At 41.9% G+C, this 21,459-nt stretch overlaps 1 protein-coding gene across 2 annotated transcripts in view; it reads right to left on the reverse strand.

The window, feature by feature from the left end:
* pfn2a (profilin 2a) overlaps positions 1-21,459 on the reverse strand; it is a 42,851-nt gene that overhangs the window by 13,317 nt on the left and 8,075 nt on the right. For both annotated transcript variants that reach the window (XM_055645720.1, XM_055645721.1), the window contains exon 2: positions 3,160-3,352. In XM_055645720.1, the coding sequence (XP_055501695.1) occupies positions 3,160-3,352 (193 nt within the window). The remainder of the gene's footprint in view (positions 1-3,159; positions 3,353-21,459) is intronic.

Raw genomic sequence — 21,459 nt, forward strand, 5'->3', positions numbered from 1 at the left:
CTGCACATTCAACTCATCCACCTTATTACGAATGCTCCTTGCATTGAGATACAAAGCCTTCAGGCTTGTTTTTACAACACTCTTACCCCTTATACAATTATGTTGAAAAGTGGCCCTTTTTGATTTTTGCCCTGGTTTTGTCTGCCTGCCACTTTTACTTTTCACCTTGCTACCTATTGCTTCTACCCTCATTTTACACCCCTCTGTCTCTACGCTCACACATTTAAGAAACCCTTTCCCTTTAACTCCATCCTCCACTATCCCATTCGACACCCCACCCCCCTTATTCAGTATAAAACCACCCGTGTAGCCAATATCCAAGCAGCTAGCTCTCCCTGGATGCCATGCGATCTAACCTTCCAGCAGTTTACCACACAGATCCTTGTCAAAGCACAGGTTAAATGTCTAACTGAATACCTTCAATTTTCAATGACATTACTGTTACTTAGTCCAAGTCAATAACCTGGGCATGAGACAAATGCAACTGAATCAACTGCAAAATACTGCTATATAGTCAGAGGGCAGATATCTGCTCAACTCCCCAAACCAATGTCACCATCCACAGGGCAGAAGCTCAATGTTCGAGCACATCCCACTTCCTACACCAACATAACACTATCCAAGATAAAGCAGCATGCTTACCCGACACCCCATGCATCATGCTAAGCTTCCAGTTGTTACAATCTGCTACACATACTGCAATTTCTAGACCGGGCTATACTGGCAGCACCTCAAACATTTACAACAAAGATAAAGATAGCGAACACACAGGTACTCCACCCTTTTGCATGGCCATCTTCACTCAAGAAGATCCAAGTAAGCTGGAGCTCCCTATCAAACATTTCAGATGGCAGCACTTCACCAAAAACATTATACTGGCTTGGGGTTAGAATGGTGAATGTGAGGAAGGGATAGGGCTGATTGATGTATTTAAAACTCCCCCCATCCACAAAGTTATGTAGGAGTCATGGGGCGGATATGGAAAAAGGTCATATGGAAAAAAAGAGTACAATTAGGCCATTCGGCCCATCAAGCCTACTCTGCCATTCAATCATGGCTGCTTTATCTCACCCTCCTAACCCCATTGTCCTCCCTCTCCCAATAACCTCTGACACCTAAGTGAATGTCTTCATTTAGAGGATGGTTGAACTTTGGAGAACATTGCCAAAAGGAAAAGTGTGCATTGAGGAAGCAAAATCCCCTTTTGTTATACAGTCAGATGAGCATTTGACAAATACTGTGGGATTTGCATTCATAGGGACCTAGCCAGCGTAGATATGGTGGACCAAAGGACTGTTTCCTTGACTGTGTTGACTGACCATATTCAGAGTTAAATTTGCACAATCCTACATATTTCTCCCCAAAATAACAAAGGTATGGACAGGAATTGCATGCCCTATTATATTAGGCTTTCTCCAAAATGGAACTTACTACTTAAAAAATGTAAATGTAAGTTTAGCACTCTTTTGCTTCAAAAGCAAGCCAAAAGTCTAAGGTTATTAACTTACTATAAGGAAGGGAAATTAAATTGTTCAGACCGAATATCAATACCTTGGAATCATTTAAAATGTCAGATACTACAGTGCATAGCATATCAAACATTTAATAATGAAATGCTTGCGGGACTTAAGCAATGTTGAAATTTAGTGAAAATCCGGACCAGACATACCAGTCTTTCATCTGAAATAATTTCTCAGGCACATCAGTGGAGCACGAGTAAACGGCAGAAAAGTGTACAAATACACTTTAGGGTAGCATGGTGACGTAGCGGTAGAGCTACTGCTTTACTGCGCCAGAGACCCTGGTTCGATCCCGACTATGGGTGCTTGTCTGTACGGAGTTTGTATGTTCTCCCTGTGACCTGCGTGGGCTTTCTTTGAGATCTTCAGTTTCCTCCCACACTCCAAAGATGTACAGGTGGAGGTTAATTGGCTTGGTATAAATGTAAATTGTCCCCAGTGTGGGTAGGATAGTGTTAGTGTGTGGGGATTGCTGGTCGGTGTGGACTCGGTGGGCCAAAGAGCCTGTTTCCGCGCTGTATTTCTAAACTAAATTACATTAGTTGTGGTTAAAACAAAGATGCAAAAATAACAAGATGTTGGAAATATCAGGCGGGCAGTCATTGGTTATGGAGACGGTTTCAAATCTATGACCATGTTGCACACGTCCTGGTGAAAGGTCAGCGACTTATTAGTCTCAGATATCACCTAACCAAAAGTACCTGCAGAGCTGTCCAACATATGTTGAAAGGTCAATGATTCTGACGCCTCCAACGTTTGCAACAAAGTCAGGAATGCAATTTTATTCCCACATTTTCATAGGTGGATGCAACTGTAAAGAGTCTAACAGCATCCAAGCCACTAGAGAATCCTCAAATAATATCCACCTATTGAAAGATCCACCTCTTCTACTATCAGTAGCGTGACAAATGAACAGAAAACAAGGTAGGCTGAACATTTCATGATGCATAGCCTTGCAAATTAGCAAGCAGCCCAACTGAATCTTACAAACCCTCAGACCCAACCAACCTCAGAAAAAACAGCAATGCCAGACCAGTAGGTACTGGTGTTATATACTCTAGTGTTCTCAGTTACAGTGCAGAGTTCAATGGCAAGGCAAGTGCCTGATTCCTACTTGTAAATGTCATGTTTCACAACTTTCATGCTTGGATATGCATGTAAAATGACATTTGCTACATTTATGCAGATAAACAGTCAGACTGCTAAAGAGCAGATGGAAAAACACCAACATTCAGGCTATTCCACAGGAATCTTAATTTATATTGCAGACAATATTGGAAAATGTTTTAATTGGCCATCATTATAATTTTTATTGTGTAAAATAAATGGCTTGGGCAAAACTAAAATAACTCCTATACAGGAAATAAACGTGCCTAGACAGATTCCCTTATTTCAACAAGAGGGAAAAGTAGACAATCCTTTATTTTTTTGAAGTCAAACTTGTGAAATTGCTTGTTCAGTAGATTGGGAAAACCTACTAGATCATTGTTTTTCTCATCGCTATCATTATGCCTTTTTAGACAATTAATTATGAAATTATACATTAAAACAATTTTTTTTTAAATCGCAAGTTTATTATAAGGAGGTGCAATATTTAATTAAATGAACTTCCAAAAGGTGTTAGATCTGCAGCACTCACTTTTGCCAGCTCTGCCTACAGAAACATTGTACGTTGGTTCCCCAGCTTGGCTCTTTGTCCTGATATCCATTGTGAAGTCACCATCAATAAACAGGCTATCTCTGATAACAGAGCATTTCCTTCCTCCCAGGACCAAGCCATTGGTGAAGAAACTTTGACGATCCTTTCCAACCAGCACATCTATTTCTGGAGGCTGTATATGAAAAACACCATTGTTAGATTGTATTGCTCAGATTGCACACAAAATGTGAATCACATTACAACAGGCAGCAGTAAAATGCAATAATCTTCCAATGCCAAGTATTATACGTGTAATACAAAAACGATAAGTCTTCTATTAGATATAAATGACACAAAAATGTAAGTTTTAAAAACTTTTTTTGGAGGGAGGATGGAGGTAGAACAAGGAGCAGAGAATTTCAAAATAGTTCTTTAAAGAGACAACACAGTTCGAGGGCAGAAGAGTAGAAGGAGAGTCATTTCTAAAATACCCTTTCCTCTTCAATCTCCCTCTCCTCACCATCTCCCACCAATCTGGCACAAAATAATAGTTTGGGAGCACCTCTTACGGCAAGAGTCAACTGAAAAATATAAATTTCCGGTGTAAACATTTTGTATCAGAAGCCGGAGTGTTAATTTTAAGATACAAAAAAAACCTGGCCAGATCCCAAATCCTAACATCCAGGAAACTGATAAGAATACTAACTATCCACACTGAGTAGCAAAAACACTACATGGCAAGAAACCTATTCTTGCTAGAAGGCATTCCTTCATTGTTAGTGTAAAAATAGATCTGCAACATTAAATTATGGTATCAGACTTACTTACATGGCAGCTATGTCCTTCAAAATGCTTTTTAGGCAACCAAAAAAAAAAGTGAAAAAACTGGCTGCTTTACAATTTGACATTGAAATAGTCCTTTTCAATACTCAGAGCATCTGCCAGGCCTGTATTGCAACCATCTTTAGCTTATGCTTGTTTTGGGGGCTCGTCCCCTTCAGTTTTCTCTTCAGCATATAAAAGGCATGCTCAATTGGGTTCAGGTCAGGTGATTGACCATGTTTTGGCTTTGAAAAACTCCTTTGTTGCTTTAACAGTATATTTGGGACCATTGTCTTGCTGTATAATGAATTGCTGACCAATTAGTTTTGAGGCATTTGTTTGAACTTGAGCAGATAGGATGCGTCTATACACTTCAGAATTCATTATGCTACTACCATCAGCAGTTAGAAACATAGAAACATAGAAATTAGGTACAGGAGTAGGCCATTCGGCCCTTCGAGCCTGCACCGCCATTCAATATGATCATGGCTGATCATCCAACTCAGTATCCCGTACCTGCCTTCTCTCCATACCCCCTGATCCCCTTAGCCACAAGGGCCACATCTAACTCCCTCTTAAATATAGCCAATGAAGTGGCCTCAACTACCCTCTGTGGCAGAGAGTTCCAGAGATTCACCACTCTCTGCGTGAAAAAAGTTCTTCTCATCTCGGTTTTAAAGGATTTCCCCTTTATCCTTAAGCTGTGACCCCTTGTCCTGGACTTCCCTAACATCGGGAACAATCTTCCTGCATCTAGCCTGTCCAACCCCTTAAGAATTTTGTAAGTTTCTATAAGATCCCCTCTCAATCTTCTAAATTCTAGAGAGTTGTATCATCAATGAAGATAAATGAGCCAGTACCTTCAGCAGCCATACATGCCCAGACCATAACACCCCCACCACCGTGTTTCACAGATGATGTGGTGTGCTTTGGATCTTGGGCAGTTCCTTCTCTCCTCCATACTTTGCTCTTGCATCACACTGATATAAGTTAATCTTTGTTTCATCTGTCAGATTCAGATTCAACTTTAATTGTCATTGTCAGTGTACAGTACAGAGACAACGAAATGCAGTCCATGACCTTTTTCCAGAATTGTGGTTGCTCTTTAACCGGGCCATCCTATTTTTGCAGCTAACCAGTGGTTTACATCTTGCAGTGTAGCCTTTGTATTTCTGTTCATAAAGTCTTCTGTGGACAGTGGTCATTGACAAATCCACACCTGAAGAGTGTTTCTGATCTGTCGGACAGACGTTTGGAGATTTTCCTTTATTATAGAGAGAATTCTTCTGTCATCAGCTGTGGAGGTCTTCCTTGGCCTGCCAGTCCCTTTGCGATTAGTAAGCTCACCAGCGCCCTTTCTTCTTAATGATGTTCAAAACAGTTGATTTTGGTAAGCTCAGGTTTGGCTGATGTCTAACAGTTTTATTCTTGTTTCTCAGTCTCATAATGGCTTCTTTGACTTTCATTGGTACAACTTTGGTCCTTGTGTTGATAAGCAGCAATAAAAGTTTCCAAAGTTGATGGAAAGACTGGAGGAAAGACAGGTGCTGAGCTCTCTTATGAAGGAGGCAATTAAACACACCTGAGCAATTACAAATGCCTGTGAGGCCATGTGTCCCAAACATAATGGTGCCGTGAAATGGGGGGGGGGGGACTATGTATGTTTCTAAATGGTGAAACCAAAATGTGTAAAAATACTCTTTAATAAAATCTGACAATGTGCACTTTAACTACCTGTGATTTTTTCTATTACAAATGTCAAATTGTGGAGTACAGAGGCAAATAACTAAATGATGGGTCTGTCCTAAACATTATAGAGGCCACTGTATGCTAAAATCGATGATAAAGGAAACAGGCCATTGTAAGCTGGTTGTAGGGTGAAAATGATAAGCTAGTACAACTTGGGCGGGAGAGAGAGGGAATGCCGGGACTACCTGAAGTGAGAGAAATCAATATTCATACGACTGTGCCCTCATTCTTTAGGGAATGGGGGTTCTCCCCACTCCGTCATCATAAATGAGGCCCTCACTGGTATCTCCTCGGTGCTCCGCCCTTGCTCCCCCTCCCCCTTGTCGCAAAAGAGACGAGAGTCCCCTAGTCCTATCTTCCACCCCATCAGCCTTCATACAACACATAATCCTCAGAAATTTCCACCACCTCCAGCGGGATCCCACCACTAGCTACATGTTCCCATCTCCACCGTTTGCCGCTTAAAATCATTCCCTCCACAACTGTCTGGTTAACATCCCTTCCCACCTAAACAACCCCCTCCCCAGGTACCTTCCCCTGCAACCGCAGAAGATGCAACACGTCACTATACCTACTCCCTCAACTCTGTCCTGGGACCCCGACAGTCCTTTCTGGTTAGGCAGAGGTCCACTTGCACTCCTCCAACCTCATCTACTGTATCCGTTGTTCAAGATGGACTCTTATACATCGGCGAGACCAGGCGCAGACTGGGCGATCGTTTTGCGGAACACCTTCGCTCAGTCCGTGTGATCCAACCTGATCTCCCGTTTTCCTGGACACTTTAATTCTCCTTCCCCTTTCTACACGGAACTTTTTGTCCTCAGTCTCCTCCATTTACAGAGTGAGACTAAAAGCAAATTGGAGGAACAGCATCTCATACTTCCCTGGGGCAGCTAAAGGCCCAGTGGTATGAATATTGATTTCTCTCACTTCAAGTAACCCCGGCATTCCCTCCCTCTATCCCTTCCCACCCAAGTCACACTAACTTTTCATTTTCACCCTACAAACAGCTTACAATGGTCTGTTTCCTTTATCATCATTATTTTTTTGCATATCTTTCATTCATTGTTCTTTATCTCTCCACGTCACCATCTATATCTCTTGTTTCCCTTATCCCTGACCAATCTGAAGAAGGGTCTTGACACAAAACGTCACCCAATCCTTCTCTCCAGAGATGTTGCCCATTACTCCTGCTTCGTGTCATCGTCGGTTTAAACCAGTTACTCCTGTTTTGTGTCATCTTCGGTTTAAACCAGCATCTGCAGTTCCTTCTTACACATTACACCGGTTAAACTGGTTAACCAAGCAGTACACTTCAAACACGAGTCAATATTCTGGCTTTTATAATACATCCTTCGGATTCAGTAGAGGAATGACCTCAAGGTCTCTGCTACTGATACAAAACCCTCCACAATCAAATGTTTAGAATTAAGATCTAATTAAGGCTAACTTTGCTCACCCTTCCCCACTATTCCAGTGAGATAACTAAGATAAATGATCTCCAAAAGGAAACCGACCCATCTGTGACAAAGAGGTAACTAAAATGTAAATTATTCAGCTAGCTGAACACATTCCTGATTATCGAAGGTAGACAAAAATGCTGGAGAAACTCAGCGGGTGAGGCAGCATCCATGAAGGAATAGGTGATGTTTCGGGATTAGACCCTTCTTCATCCTGAATATCTATCATTCTCGCTAGTTAAGAGCACTGCAGATCAGCTAAATAGCCAGTTTCTAAAAATAATAATTTATGGACTGGAATATTTGATTAGCGCCGCACTTCAATGTATCATTCAAAGAAAACACCAAAATATGTCGAAATTAAGGATATGGGAAAAACAGTAGAATCCCACAGGCTAGTATAGTCATCAAATCACAAAAATACATGCACTTGTGGCAACATTGCAGGTCAAAGCAATTACTATACAACACCAAGTTTTTAGAATACTTAAATGTATTGGTTAAACTGCTCCTTTAAATGTACTTTGGAAATTTTATTCTTCCCACAGGCAGCTGGAAAGAGACCATTTGATCCAGTTTTGGTGCAACAAAGCCCAATTTTGAAATATCACAACCTCACAAAACATAGGGTAACATTGTTAATGATTGCTTCAAAAGATGAATTACCAATAAGATACAGGATTTTTCTATTACATTGGACCATCATGCAAATTGGTCTTTTACTCTATGGGCTGCTAACTAAAATGACTGATTTTCACATGAATAATGAAATACCATTTTAGCAAAGTCTCTATAAACATTCACATAGTCAAAGGGATTAGATAACTGTTTAATTACCAATGCACTTAATTTGAGTCTTGTGAAACAAAGCCAGGTGCAGAAGCACATCCCAACTGCTTACCCTCCATCTGATCTCAAATTGGATTGTCAATATGTAGGTGGTAAAGAGACACCCTTTAGCCTAAAGCATTTTGCTTGAACACACAATTGCATATCTTTTATCCTTAATCTGTAATTATCAAGAACCCTTTGCTTTCAGGAAGACCCAAACAAGCTGCCAAAGCCCAACATGTTTTCAATCATTCGGGTAAAGGTGCAACCACAAACACATCTACAAGTTGATGTAAACTTTCCCAAAAGGCAACTTAACCAAATTGTTCTGCATCATTCAATATGCAAGAACTATTTTGATCAAATGATGCACGTTTCCCCAATGGTATCTTAAAAACTTAATGCACACTCCAACATCTGTAGTGTCTAGCATTCATCACCAGATTGACAGATTCTTGATTAGTAAAAGTGCCAGGGGTTACATGGAGAACGAGGTTGAGAGGGGAAAGATAGATCAACCATAACTGAATGATGGAGTAGACTTGATGGGCCGAACAGCCAAACTCTGCTCCAAGAATTTATGAACCAAGTCCCATTTCAAAAGCAGTTTTCACAATTCAGTAGATACTCGATACATTTTAATATTATGTCCTATTTGTTTAAAAAAACATTTTTTTTATATGTGCCCCATCTTGTAAGTTAGATGCATGCACCCATCCTGAAAGATAGACAGTATATTAACTTTTGGCCCCCCCTTCAGAAACTAATTAATATTCCTAAAATAATCTTGCCAATTTTTCTGGATGACAGCTCAAGGTCAAATGTTACAACTTGTAATATGTGGATCTTTTGCCAGTTCTGAGCAGCTCTAATGCATCGCAACACAGTATTAATGTACCAAACTGAGGAGTAGGAAGTCTTTTATATTCAGATACTCGGTTTTACATCAGGGATGATCATCATATGCAATCCCATCCATTTGAAGCAGGTTACTAATGTTGATGTGCTGAAAGGTTAGATGGAGAAAACCAGTTCGAAAACTTAGATGGAAAACTGACAGTCAGCAGGTGACTCCAGGGCTTCAACATCAAACAGAGCCATATATGCAAATTGACCAAGCAGCCAAACATGTCAAAATTTAGAATTGCAGGGTCACACAGGGAAGCCGATGGCAAAGTTCAGGATCAAGCATGGGCAACTGGCCAGATTAAGAACAAACCAACCTATTATAAATAGCACATTATCAGCAAAAGGTTACACTGGACTTGAAGGACATTTGGCTCAACTTTGTCTCAGTATTTTCAAACCTCACAGCAGTACTACTGCTTTATTACCAAATTAACAAATACAATTTCACATGCATCATTTACATATCATGGGACCGAGATGGTGTGTGGCTTGAGTAATGAAGCTTATGATCTTGGGATATAAAACAACTAACAACACCCATTTCTGCCTTCCACAAACAAACTGGTTGATGAGCCCAAACAAACTGGTTGATGAGTCTCAGTTTATACCATCTGCTAATGGCTTTACCAGTTTTCCTGAGGATACACTATATACATATCCATGTCAAACCACGTGAATGTCTTCATATGCCAATGGAGTATTAGACTCACTGACACTTTTCCAAATCAAACCTATTGATACTATTCCAAAAGATTAATGCAACTGTATACCTATGGGAACCTGCATCCTAAACTTCATCAGTCTTCTACCTTTAGGATCCTGCATCAGTCTTGTAGACGGTCTAGACCAGCGTTTCTCAACCTTTTTACCCTTGCGAAACCCTTGAAATAATTTTCATGTCTCAGGGAATCCCTGTGTTGGGGGTTGCCGGGCCCGCCGCCATTTTGAGATTACCATTTTGACTTACTTCACCATGGCGATCTCTGGCGTCACAATCCTCCCCCAACTGTGCCTGCTTAGTTGGGGGAGGATTACCGGGCCGCGATTGACATTTTAACATCCAGCGTTGTGTACAGGAGACTGCTACTGGGGGAATATTGCGTTGGGGAGTGGGACCCAACGGGTCCATGCTTGGTCTAGTTCAGGGGTGTCAAACTAATTTTAGGTCACGGGCCTGATCAGTTGTGCACACGCGAACACACGTGCGCATGCTCCCACAGCTTTCGTTACCTTAGTTTTTTCAACCTACTCTCATGTGTCTCCGTCCCTGCTATAACTACAAATTGTTTCACTTTACGAATTTCGTTTCTTATGAAGATTGCCTAATAAGCATTACTTTTATGATTGGTATCAGCTTACAATCTAACAATAAGAAAGTTGTGATGAGACAGAAAAAACAATGCTATTTTGACGAAGTTTGTTTTGGGAGCCACACCCTTTAGGTATGTTGCAAAACGTACCTGAAGCGTCACTGAAAATCTGTCCCAGCCCATGTGCGCGATTTTGGTGCCGTTTAGAGGGGGGCGGGTTTAAAACGCGAGTTTCCCTAGGCTGTTCAAAACGAGGTTCAGCCTAGTTAATTATTAACGAAAAATCGCTGGAAGATTCCCTTGCTTGAGCTATTAGTTTTACGGGCTTTATTTAATTGTTATAGTAGGTTAAAAATTAACCTCTAAACCCCCGACCGCCGACAACGGGCCAGATCTCATACAGGGGAAAATGGAAGGTAGGCTGTTTATTTTTACGTTAAAAAGGGCTTCTTAAGATCCCTTTATACAAAGTTTAATGTTGCGAGTAGCTAATTTTGGGCCCATTATATCCCGCAGTATTTTTCTGGGCATTTGAGGGCACAAATCTATCGCAATGTGAACGTTCTAAACCAGCGCGTTCACAGGAACCCACTAGAAAGCTGATTTAAATGGACTTTAATTTACAGCAATTAAACACTAAATTCCTTCCATTTGGCCTATAAATTAATGTAAATGAGATTTAAAAATCATGTTTTATTGTGAATTGTTTGTGAATATTATTTGGACACTTAGGCTATTTAAAAATGTTGATCATTTATTAAGAAATGGATAGATGTTTAGATCTAGTAATTGAAGTTTGGAATTAGCTACAATTAGGTAACTAACTAATTATATGCTTTAATTTCAGGTCATCCAAGTTAGATTATTTTATATTTGTTTCAGAATGCTTCAATCTATGATAACTGAAAATGTCATTCTGTTCTCTTAATTTTATGAAAGTTATAGGCTTTTGACTGTCCACGATCACAGCTTTTTTTTCCCCCATAGAAAATCAATAGGGAACAAGATGCTAATTTCCGAGTATGAAAATGGCCATAACTTTTTAAATACTTGAGATATGAAAGTGAATTAGGTGTCAAATTAAACTTATTTTGATGCTTTATCTGATGGGATAAATTGCTGACTTGATTTTTTTAAATCTCAAAATGTTGTACATTGCTACACCCTTTACATTAATAAACCATTTGAAATCGAACATTAGCAGACACAAATGCAAACCTAACGAAACAACAATTTGTTTCGTTAGGTTTACATTTGTGTTTGCTAATGTTCTCTGCCATCATTTTAGCACTGGCATCCAAGAGAGACTCCAGGTTGTGGCCTCTCCCGGTCAGTGCAGGTTTCTGGGACAATCGGGAGACTGGGAAGGGCCTAGAACAGAGACGCTTTGCAGTCAGCTGAGCCCTCTTCTTCGCCATGCTGCTCCACACAGTGTAAAGAGAAAAGTATCCACCGCGCTGCACTCAGCGTTACAATATTGTTTTTTTCCCTCACAGCATTTGAACACAGCACCTAGCCGCTCCGCACTGAGCAACCTAACCCCATTTAGCGCCCACCCCTCCCTCATTGGCCACACCCGACTGCCCAAAGAGCGGTCCCTTCTCCTATTGGGTAAGCCTGGTATCAGTCATGCTGGATGACGGTCAGCCCTTTTGTCTGGCTCTCGCCACGTTAGAACCCGCCCTCCCCAAGCAGTATCTGCGGTTCAATTTGCCAGGTCGGATGTCAGTCAAGGAGTCATCACAATGCTGGCAGTGCGCAGCTTCTCACGCCATACAAGGAGCACGTGGCTGACTAGGGAGGCGGGTCACACGCACGAGCAGTGGCTCGGGGAGCCCGGATGCCCCGGCACCAAGGACATCTGCAGCCCGACCCAGCATCGGGGACAGCTGCAGCCCGCTCTGGCATTGGGGCGATCATCCCGCGGACCAGATTGGACCCCTAGTCTAGTTTATCACTATTTCTCTCAGAACCCCTAGCGCCCTCTCGCGAGACCGTAGCGCCCCGGGAACACTCTCTGTTCTAGACCCATGGAATTCATGTACAGGAAAAATAAGTCTACAGAGGATGACTTCTCTTGCATTGGTTCACCTTGACAATATACTATGCCAGTAGTCAGTCACGGACAACTAGGGGGCGCTGCACGATGGCAGCCTCGCCAACAGTCTGTCTGTCTTTTCCTTTTTTTGTTATTGTGTTTTAAAAGTATGTGCGAATGTTCCATGGCTTGTTTTGTGTGGGGGGAAACTTTTTTTCCAATCTCTTACCTTGCCGGAGATGCGATTGTTTTCCAGATCCTATCACTGGTCGCTCTGTGGCCTAACATCACAGAACTGGCGGCCTTGCTCGGGACTGACTTTGAGCCCCACCGCGGGTAAGTGGATCTACCATTGGAGCTGATCCCTTGCCTGGGATCGACTCTCCTGCGGATTTTACCATCGAGGAGTTTGCAGTCTCGAGTAGAGATTGATGCCGGGAAGCTCCAAACGACACAGAAGGTTTCGACCAGCTTCAAGCCGGGGTCCGATCATCCAGCTTGGGGGTGCGGAGATTCCCCTCCCTATACGGGAGCTTGATCGCTCGATGTGGGGGCTCAAACGCCTCCGGCCACGGGAGCAAAGAGCACCCCGTCAACAGAAGGCTAGCCCCCGACCACGGGAGAGGAAACAAGGGAAGAGATTGAACTTTTTTCCACCTTCCATCACAGTGAGGAATGTGGAAGAGTCACTGTGGTGGATGTTTATGTTAAAATAAATTTTGTGAGTTCTATTGCTTTTTATTGGTATGACAAATGAAATTCCTCGTATGTTGCAAAAACTCACATGAACTAAAAGCTATGCTCACGTATTTGCAGGTTATGTGGAATAATCTTTTTTGGTCCTACTCAGGCCCACTCATACATTTTTTCCAGTGCATTGGTGTCTGCATTGGTACAGTCTCCCACACTCATGCAGGAGACACTCAATTTCAATTTGCTGCCAATACTTCAGAAAGGTAGGTGTGTACAGGCCCCAGTCAGCATCAATAGCACAAAATGCATCATAGAAATTACCCTACTAGGATATATCATAGCTTGGTTTGGCTCTGTCCATGACTGCAAGGAATTGTGGAGTTTTGGCTGTGGCCCAGCCCATCTTAAACCGGCTTCCCCCTCCTTCCCCCACCCCCAATCGACTGCTCCCAGACTTCATCCTACCTTCATAAAGCAGACAACATAATTAAGAACCATTTTCATCCTAGTCATTCCCTCTTCTCCCCTTTCCCGTTTGTCAGAGGGTATAAAAACTTGAAAGCACACACCACCAGTTTTAGGAATATCTTAATCCCCAGTTATCAGGCTACTGAACAGTCCTCCCATACGGTAGTGTAGTCCAATCTTCTAACCTACCACATTGCAGGTCTTGCACTTTTCAAATATGTATATAGTTTAATAACACTTTTGCAATAACAGCATATATTCTGTGCTCAGGGACTTGCCTCCTTGCATTACCAGTTGTACTTGTGTATGGCTTAATTATGTACACCATACAGGTGTCTTTCTTTCTGAAATGCAGCTTCCACCTAGCATTGCTAAAAGCCCTTCACTGAATCTCACTATCTCAGTTTTCACCCTCATTCCTCGAGGACAGAACAAGGATAGTTACCTGGTGCTAAGATGCTGTAATCGCTAGCAAAACAATAAATTGTGCAGGAATTAAGCAGGTTAGGTAGCATCTGTGGAGGGAATTGGACAGGCAATGTTTCTGGTCAGGAGTCTTCGTTAATTTGAAGGATCCCAACCCAAAACATCATCAGTCCATTTCTCTCCACAGATGCCATCTGACCCACTGAATTACTACAGCAATTTTTTTGTCATCTCTGAGATTCCACTCTGAGACACATCTTCCCCATTCCTCAGCATTTTACAGGGACCATTTGTCTTCTGACTCGCTGGTCCATTTCTGTTTCACATTCAGAAATGTAGGAATTTGCACTATTTTGGAGATACAGGTTTCTGCAAATTTTATCATTCTAATGCTTTGCAAACATATCAAGTTAATAAATTTCAGTTTACAAAATCACACTAATATGCAGATGGTTAACTGATAATGACTTTTACTACATTGTGGATGTTGAAAATGAGTGGGGAATGTTCTATGCAAAATAACTACATACTTGCATTCTTAGCTTTTTGAACAGCCTTGACATGAAACACCACTCAGAAGAATGTTCTATTTTGCTCTGCAACCAAAACGAGTGTTGTCATGTAATGAATGGAGAGTGACCACTGAAATTGATCCCTCAAGAAAAACAGATAGGAAACATGAAAAGCAAGGATTAAAACAAGGTAAAAGAAAAACAAATATTCCCCACTGCAAAATATCGACATATTTTAACTTTGAAAGTGCCTTCAAAACTTTACGATAGCCAGATTAAATTTCAAATGTGTACACTCGTCACGTGAAATATCACATTTTATAATAAAGTGCATAATGTTACATCCATCAGGGGCACCGCACGATTGGCAGCCCCGCCAACAGTCTTTTTTTTTTTAAAAATCTTTTTTTGTTATTTTTAGTGCTCAGGGTCTCCGGTTTGTGTTATGTGGAGGGGATCGGGGGGAAACTTTTTTGTCCAGTCTCTTACCCTGCCGGAGATGCGATTGTTTTCAGGATCGCATCTCCGGTTGCTCTGTGGCCTAACATCGTGGAGCTGGAGACCTCCTCGGACTGACTGAGCCCCACCGCGGGGCGTGGACTAAACATAGGAGCCGATCCCTTGCTTGGGATCGCTCCAACCGCTGCCTATGGACTTTACATCGAGAGCTCGCAGTCTCAGGAGAGGCCGAGTCAGGAAGCTCCAACGACACAGAGGTTCGACGCCCCATCCCGGGGACCGATCGCCCGGCGCAGGGGAGCCGACAATATTAAGTATTATTGTATTGTATTATATTTCAATCTTCTTCTTGCGAATGAAACATAAACAAAAGGTATAGTTAGATCTCAAGCCGGATGTTGAGCAGCCAGGTTGTCTCTGTGTCAATGTCTGCCAGGCCCTGAGCTCCATTTGGTGGGTAGTAGTGCGGGCACCCAGAGATGACATGGTTGGCTGTCTGTTCTGCTCCGCATTCACAGGCTGAGCTCTGGCGGAGACCCCATTTCCACATGCTGGCATTGAAACGCCCAACTCCAGTACTAAGTCTGTTGAGCTTCACCCATGCTCCTTTGGGGAGGTCATACCCTGGATTTCAATAGTCAAGTCTCAATGATTCGTGATGCCAAGGAAACAAAAGAATTAGTAACCCACTAAACAAATTCACACAGCTAAGATTGCTTTAATCTCTGAAAGGGTTCAGTGGCAACATACTGCCTCCCCCTGTTGACCACATTATCTGGCCCGACAGTAAGCGAGTTCGGTATTCCGACTGCGCATGCCCAGGTCATAGGTCACAGGCAAATAACACTCTTGGCAGCCGTACCACGGCATGCACACAGACCCTGGGGGTGAGAGACATCGGGAGTCAGGCAGGAGCTGTGCTCTCAGGCCCACAGCCAGCGCGGAGAAGCAGCGCTAAATCCAACTCAACTCTGCCTGCCTCGCCAGGTTAACTTATCAGCCCTGCCTCGACTTGGGGGGCACCTCGGGGGGGGGGGGGGGGGGGGGATGGTCCAGTGGCGGTTTTGCAGCGATTGCGGCGATGGAGACTTGGGTTCGGTCCTGGCTGCAGATGAGGCACAAGTCTGTGTCCATGCCGCAGCTCAGCTGCCGAGAGTTTTTATCACTTGTGACCTTTGACAAAACCCATGATTCCTTGCATTTTTTGGAAAAACTAACTCGCTTGTTGAATGAAGTGCTTAGGGTTTCTATAAATTCAAGTGTTTTTTTTTGGGGCATATGCCTCCTTTTCAGTGAGCATTAAAAAGCAGAACTTTGAGAAGGTGTTTGAATCAATGCTTCAGTAATGTTGAAGGATAAACAGCTTTGTCATTAATCTTGACTCATTTTAATGTTACAAGTGATTAAACTTTAAAAGATTCCATCAGCTTTGAGGAAATATAAAAATTCCAACATCAAGAAAATATACACTGTAAATGCAAGTTAACTTTCCAATATTCTAGTTTTGCAGCTCAGATTAACAGCTGGTAACTGACTTAATTTGTGCTGCACACTTAATAAGTCATCCAGTCAATGGATCAGAAGAATGACCTATCATTAGTCTCTGTGCTTTCATACTCTTAAATGTAGAACAGGCATCACCAAAAAGCCAGAATTTAAATTATCCCATTTGCACAGATTATGATAGTTACTCACATTTTTTAACCCTTGCAGTGAGGAGATAGTTCAGGATTTAGTTTAAATTTTAGGATTTAGGCTCAATAATGACAGAAGGGTCATGATGATTACCAAGTTAGAATGGTGCAGAACCCATAATGACAGTGCTCCTATGCATGTTCTGCCTTGTCCTTCATAGAGATTTAATGTTGTACAGGTAGCTGTGGCAAGCAACAGCAAAACATTAAATAAATGTTAACTGCAACCAAGTTGCAAAGGCTGGAGAGCATTATTAGCTTACCCAACATAACTACTTTAAATTTGAACATTTTAGAAGTACAAAAGGGACTGATGCTTAGACATTGGGTCAAGAACATCAGGACAGTTTGCTCCAGACCTTCAACGAGCTGTTCCAAAGGAGGAGAAATGTTTCAATACAAATCACAAAACCTCAAAGGAAGCACCCCATATCAGTGTACAAAACGTACACAATGTGTAGACATGAGCTCATAAGTGACAAGTGTCATAATTCACCAGAAACTCAGCTGGACTAGCTCATATGAACACCTCGGCTATAAAAACTGTGAACGGTGACTCCCTAAACCCCAAAGCCAAGTCACTGCCTATAAAAAGGCAAAGACTAGTGCAATAAAACACTGCTTTTGCCTGGATAAATGCAATTCTAACACAAGTTCATGGCATCCAGGATAACGCATCCTATTTGTTTGCCAGTCACTGCAAAAGAAAGAAGTGCCCAAATAAAATATAACAAAAGGGAAACAACATATTTTCCTCAAGTACAAAGAATGAACTTCAGGCACAAATGCTGAACAAGACAGCAAAGCTGTATGACTAAGGAAATAATATAGCAGATAAGGGGATTACTAAGGTTTTTTGTCTACTAAAAGATTAAATCATTTCATGCTGAATATGTCCAGACTGACAGACAGTAGGTTAGCAAATGAATTTTATACTTTAGTGAGAGTTACAAATTTGAGAGCTCAGGAATTTGCAGTGCAGAATACATACATGAAGTGTACACATGTTCAGCAAGTATGTAACAAGAGCACAGCTTTCATAGAGAACATTAGTTTTCAAATAGAATTTTAGATTGATCTAATCAAACCTCCTGACAGGTGGTGCATTTGAAGTGTTCACAAAATATCTGAAACACTGTTCAAGAATCAAAAAGGAAATTCAGTGAAGTTAGGCACATATTTAGTACAAGCTTATTAGTGCATGAGCATTTAATAACAATTAAGTCTCCAAAATGAATTGGGGCTGATCACTGAGGGCGACGAGTCAGCTTACAGGGAGGAGGTACAGAGGTTAATAGGCTGGTGCTCAGAGAACAACTTAGCACTCAATACAAAAAAAAAGCTCATCATTGACTTCAGGGAGAAGCAGGGTGATCATCCCCCACTGCACATAGACAAGAGAAAGAGTGGACAGAGTCTCCAGTTTCAGGTTCCAGGGCACCCACATCTCAGCAGATCTCAGGTGGTCAACTAACACACACTCCCTGGTAAAGAAGGCACAACGACAGCTTTACTTCCTGAGATCACTCAAGAAAGTCAACTTGCCACAACAGCTGCTAGTGTCATTCTACCTTTGTGCCATAGAGTCCTGACCCATGGCATCCTGGTATGGTATGGCAACAGTTCTGTGGCTGACAAGGCTCTGCAGAGAGACATCAATACAGCCCAGAAGATCACCAACACACACCTGCCTGCCCTGGAAGAGATCTATAGCTCTCGTTGCCTGCGGAAGGCATCACGCATACTAAAGGACTCATCTCATCCCACACATCACTTGTTTTGCCCTTCTGCCCTCTGGAAAGTGTTACAGGTCCATCAAATCACACACCACAAGATTAACAAACAGTTTCTACCCCTAAGGCCATCACTACTCTGAACTCTGCACTGAACACACAGCCCCCATAGCCAATTATGTTGTACTGCCACAACACTATACTGTGAAATATTGCACATCAGGACTTAACTTTATCTTGCATTTTTTGTTGTTCGTTATTATTTATCTGATACATTGGAGCTCCACTCAGGCAGTGCTCCTGAAATTTTGTTGTACGTATTTACAATGACAATAAAGTGTATTATTATTATTAAAATCAAGAAATAGTTTACCAAGATTTTGACAAAATGTGTAAGGAGGAACTGCAGATTTTGAGATTTGTACCAGAGCAATTTCTATCCAAAAATGGGTTCATCATAACATATTCCAACATGATAGGACCTTCATCTGTTAAGAGTCTTGATTACATTAAGAGGTAAATGTAAAAATTAATGCAGACCCACTTATCTGGGAGAGATACAAACAGTAAAGGCAACTAAAAAAGCATTATGTGTTAAAAAGCAGATGAAACATTTGTAAAGGACGTACAACAAAAAAGACCGACATAAGATGAAGGCGATCCGTTGCAATTGTATTATAAGTACAAGTATAAGTATTCACTTTATTGTCATTTCACCGACTTGCATATACAGAAGAAACGAAAAATTGTTTCTCATTGGTCTGAAACCCAGCACTTTGCACACACCATTTCATGGTTTCCCAAATTCTGACAAAAAGAAAAATTAATAAACAAATTTTAAACAGTCAGCAGTCAATTCAAAAGAATGGAGCCATGTTGCATGTTACCACTGCTGGTCTAAAGTTAAGGAGATGTACACTTATCTGACCCATACTCGCTGAATACCCATGGCCTCCAAAAGTAAATTCAAACGCAGAACAAAGTCAGACTTGAAGCTCATTCCAGACTTCATGCTGCAGGCCAAAAAAATGGAAGTCCAAAATCCAGGGAATCCCCTGACTCCAAGTCAGAAGGGTCTCGACCCAAAATGTGACCTATTCCTCTTTTCCAGAAATGCTGTCTGACCCACTGAGTTACTCTAGCTTTTTGTGTCAGTCCAAAATACAATGTTGACACAGCAGCTGGCCAACGGCCATTTGTGGATCCTCTCACCACAGGTCCAAAGCATTCAAAAGCACATGGATCAAACTATTTCATTAACAATGCAGATGTTGTACCCTTTAGCACACCAAAGTTCAACCTAGGAATAATTTACTCAAATGAAGAGCTGCCACTTCTCTTCACAATTTAAAAGGCATGGGGAAACCATATTATAATCCTGTTAGCCCAACATTTGTTGGAACATTACTGCAATAGTTTGATAGAAGACTCAAGAGATGTGAATTTGCATGGATATACAAAGAGTGGATCTATATTGATGCATCAGAGTAGCACCTCTTTCCTCCCCCCATGAAAAAGAGAGCATTTGGATTGTTTTAGTCTTTAAGAAATTTAGTCATGAGGCTTCTGGTCACCCGACTGAAAACCATTAGCCATATAAAAACTACCAAACCAAAGTAATTGAACAGTGCACAACTATTCAAATTGGTTGGGCATGACCCATAACATCTTCAATGATATATTGGTGCCAAACGACAAACCATAAAAGAACTTGGATTACAGTATTGAAAGCCTCATAGCCAACTTCGCTTACAACACCAGAGCAGGTAACACAAAAAGCATAAACAAATAAAGTGGTACTTAAGGGAATTAACTGAAAAGAAAGTATTTTGCAGGTCAGACTCTAGGACTAGAAGAATAATCTGAGCAAGATGCAGAGATTGTCCAGAAGTGATGTCAAGAAAAACTTTGTAACTCATGCTGCAAACAACTAAAGTCGATTCAACTTTATAATTTAAATCCAAATGACGAACCCTAACCAAACATGTTAAGGAACGGGAGAAAATTTCCAGTTTGTGGACTTTGCTCACAGATCATGCAGGAGACTGAATAGCAGAACACCTTGAGCAACCTTTTCTGTTTCTCTACTATGGGAGGAGGAAAAACAAAATGTTGTCGGTCATAAAAGATTGGGAAGAGGTTTGAGTGAAGCATAGTAGATTAATACAAGCAGTCTGCTGTGCACAAAACAAACGCACTCACAGCATCGTGGAGCTCTGGTGCGGAGCTTCCAACGCGGGCGGCGCTGAACAACATCGTGGCGGCCTGGGGCGCCTTGCAGAGGGTCTCCAGCAGCAGTATCCACCCGGCGCGGCCAGCGGACTTTGGGAGCTGCCGACTCCTGTAGGAGGGGGCCGACTCTGGTGTCCACGCTGCTGAGGACGTCCCGCAGCCCCGACGTCAGACTTACAACACCCCAGCGAGCGGTCCTGAACATCGGGCCGCCCGTAGCGGCAACTACGGAGGGCACGGGGAGGCCCTGACCACGGGGATCAGTGGAGGAAGAGACCGACTTTGGTGCCTTCCCACACAGTGGGAAACTGATTCTGCTGTGTGGGGATGTTTTATGTCAAACCCTATAGTGTGTTGTGTCCCTTTTTTTAAAATTGTATGGCTGTATGGGAATTTCATTTCACTGTGCCATCTGGCACATGTGATGAATACATCTATCTTGTATCTTGTATATGTAGCTATCCTGGTGTTCTTCAAACATGCTACAGCCCACTCTACCTTTGAATTGAATATGAATGTTGGTATCCTACCACCACATTCAGGAAGTTTGCATACCCTACATAATAGGATAATTGTGATAAACAATTTTCTTCACTTTTAAATATTTGAAATTGTTCCCATCTGCCAAATGATCTGGAAGGTACACTTTATTAACAAGTCACCAATAACTAGAATTTATAAATAAAATGGCAGTGAGAGCACAAAGCACCCAAGTTTGTTGATTGCAATAAAATGCAATGAGGTCATGCTGTGGGGAAGATATGTGGACTCTGTAGTAGAATATTGACATTCCGCAAGTGGGTGGTAACTTGACAAATTAAATTTAATGTGGGAAAAGTGAGAGGTAATGCAGTTCGGTTCAAGGAAAAGAGAAATTAGTTTGTAACAAGTAGGCTGCAGAGGAACCCATGTGATCCTGTGCACAAAAAATGTTAATGTGCAGGTGCAGTAGGTAATTAAAGCA

Source organism: Leucoraja erinacea, chromosome 14, assembly GCF_028641065.1.
Source record: "Leucoraja erinacea ecotype New England chromosome 14, Leri_hhj_1, whole genome shotgun sequence".
Classification (NCBI taxonomy): Eukaryota; Metazoa; Chordata; class Chondrichthyes; order Rajiformes; family Rajidae; genus Leucoraja; species Leucoraja erinaceus.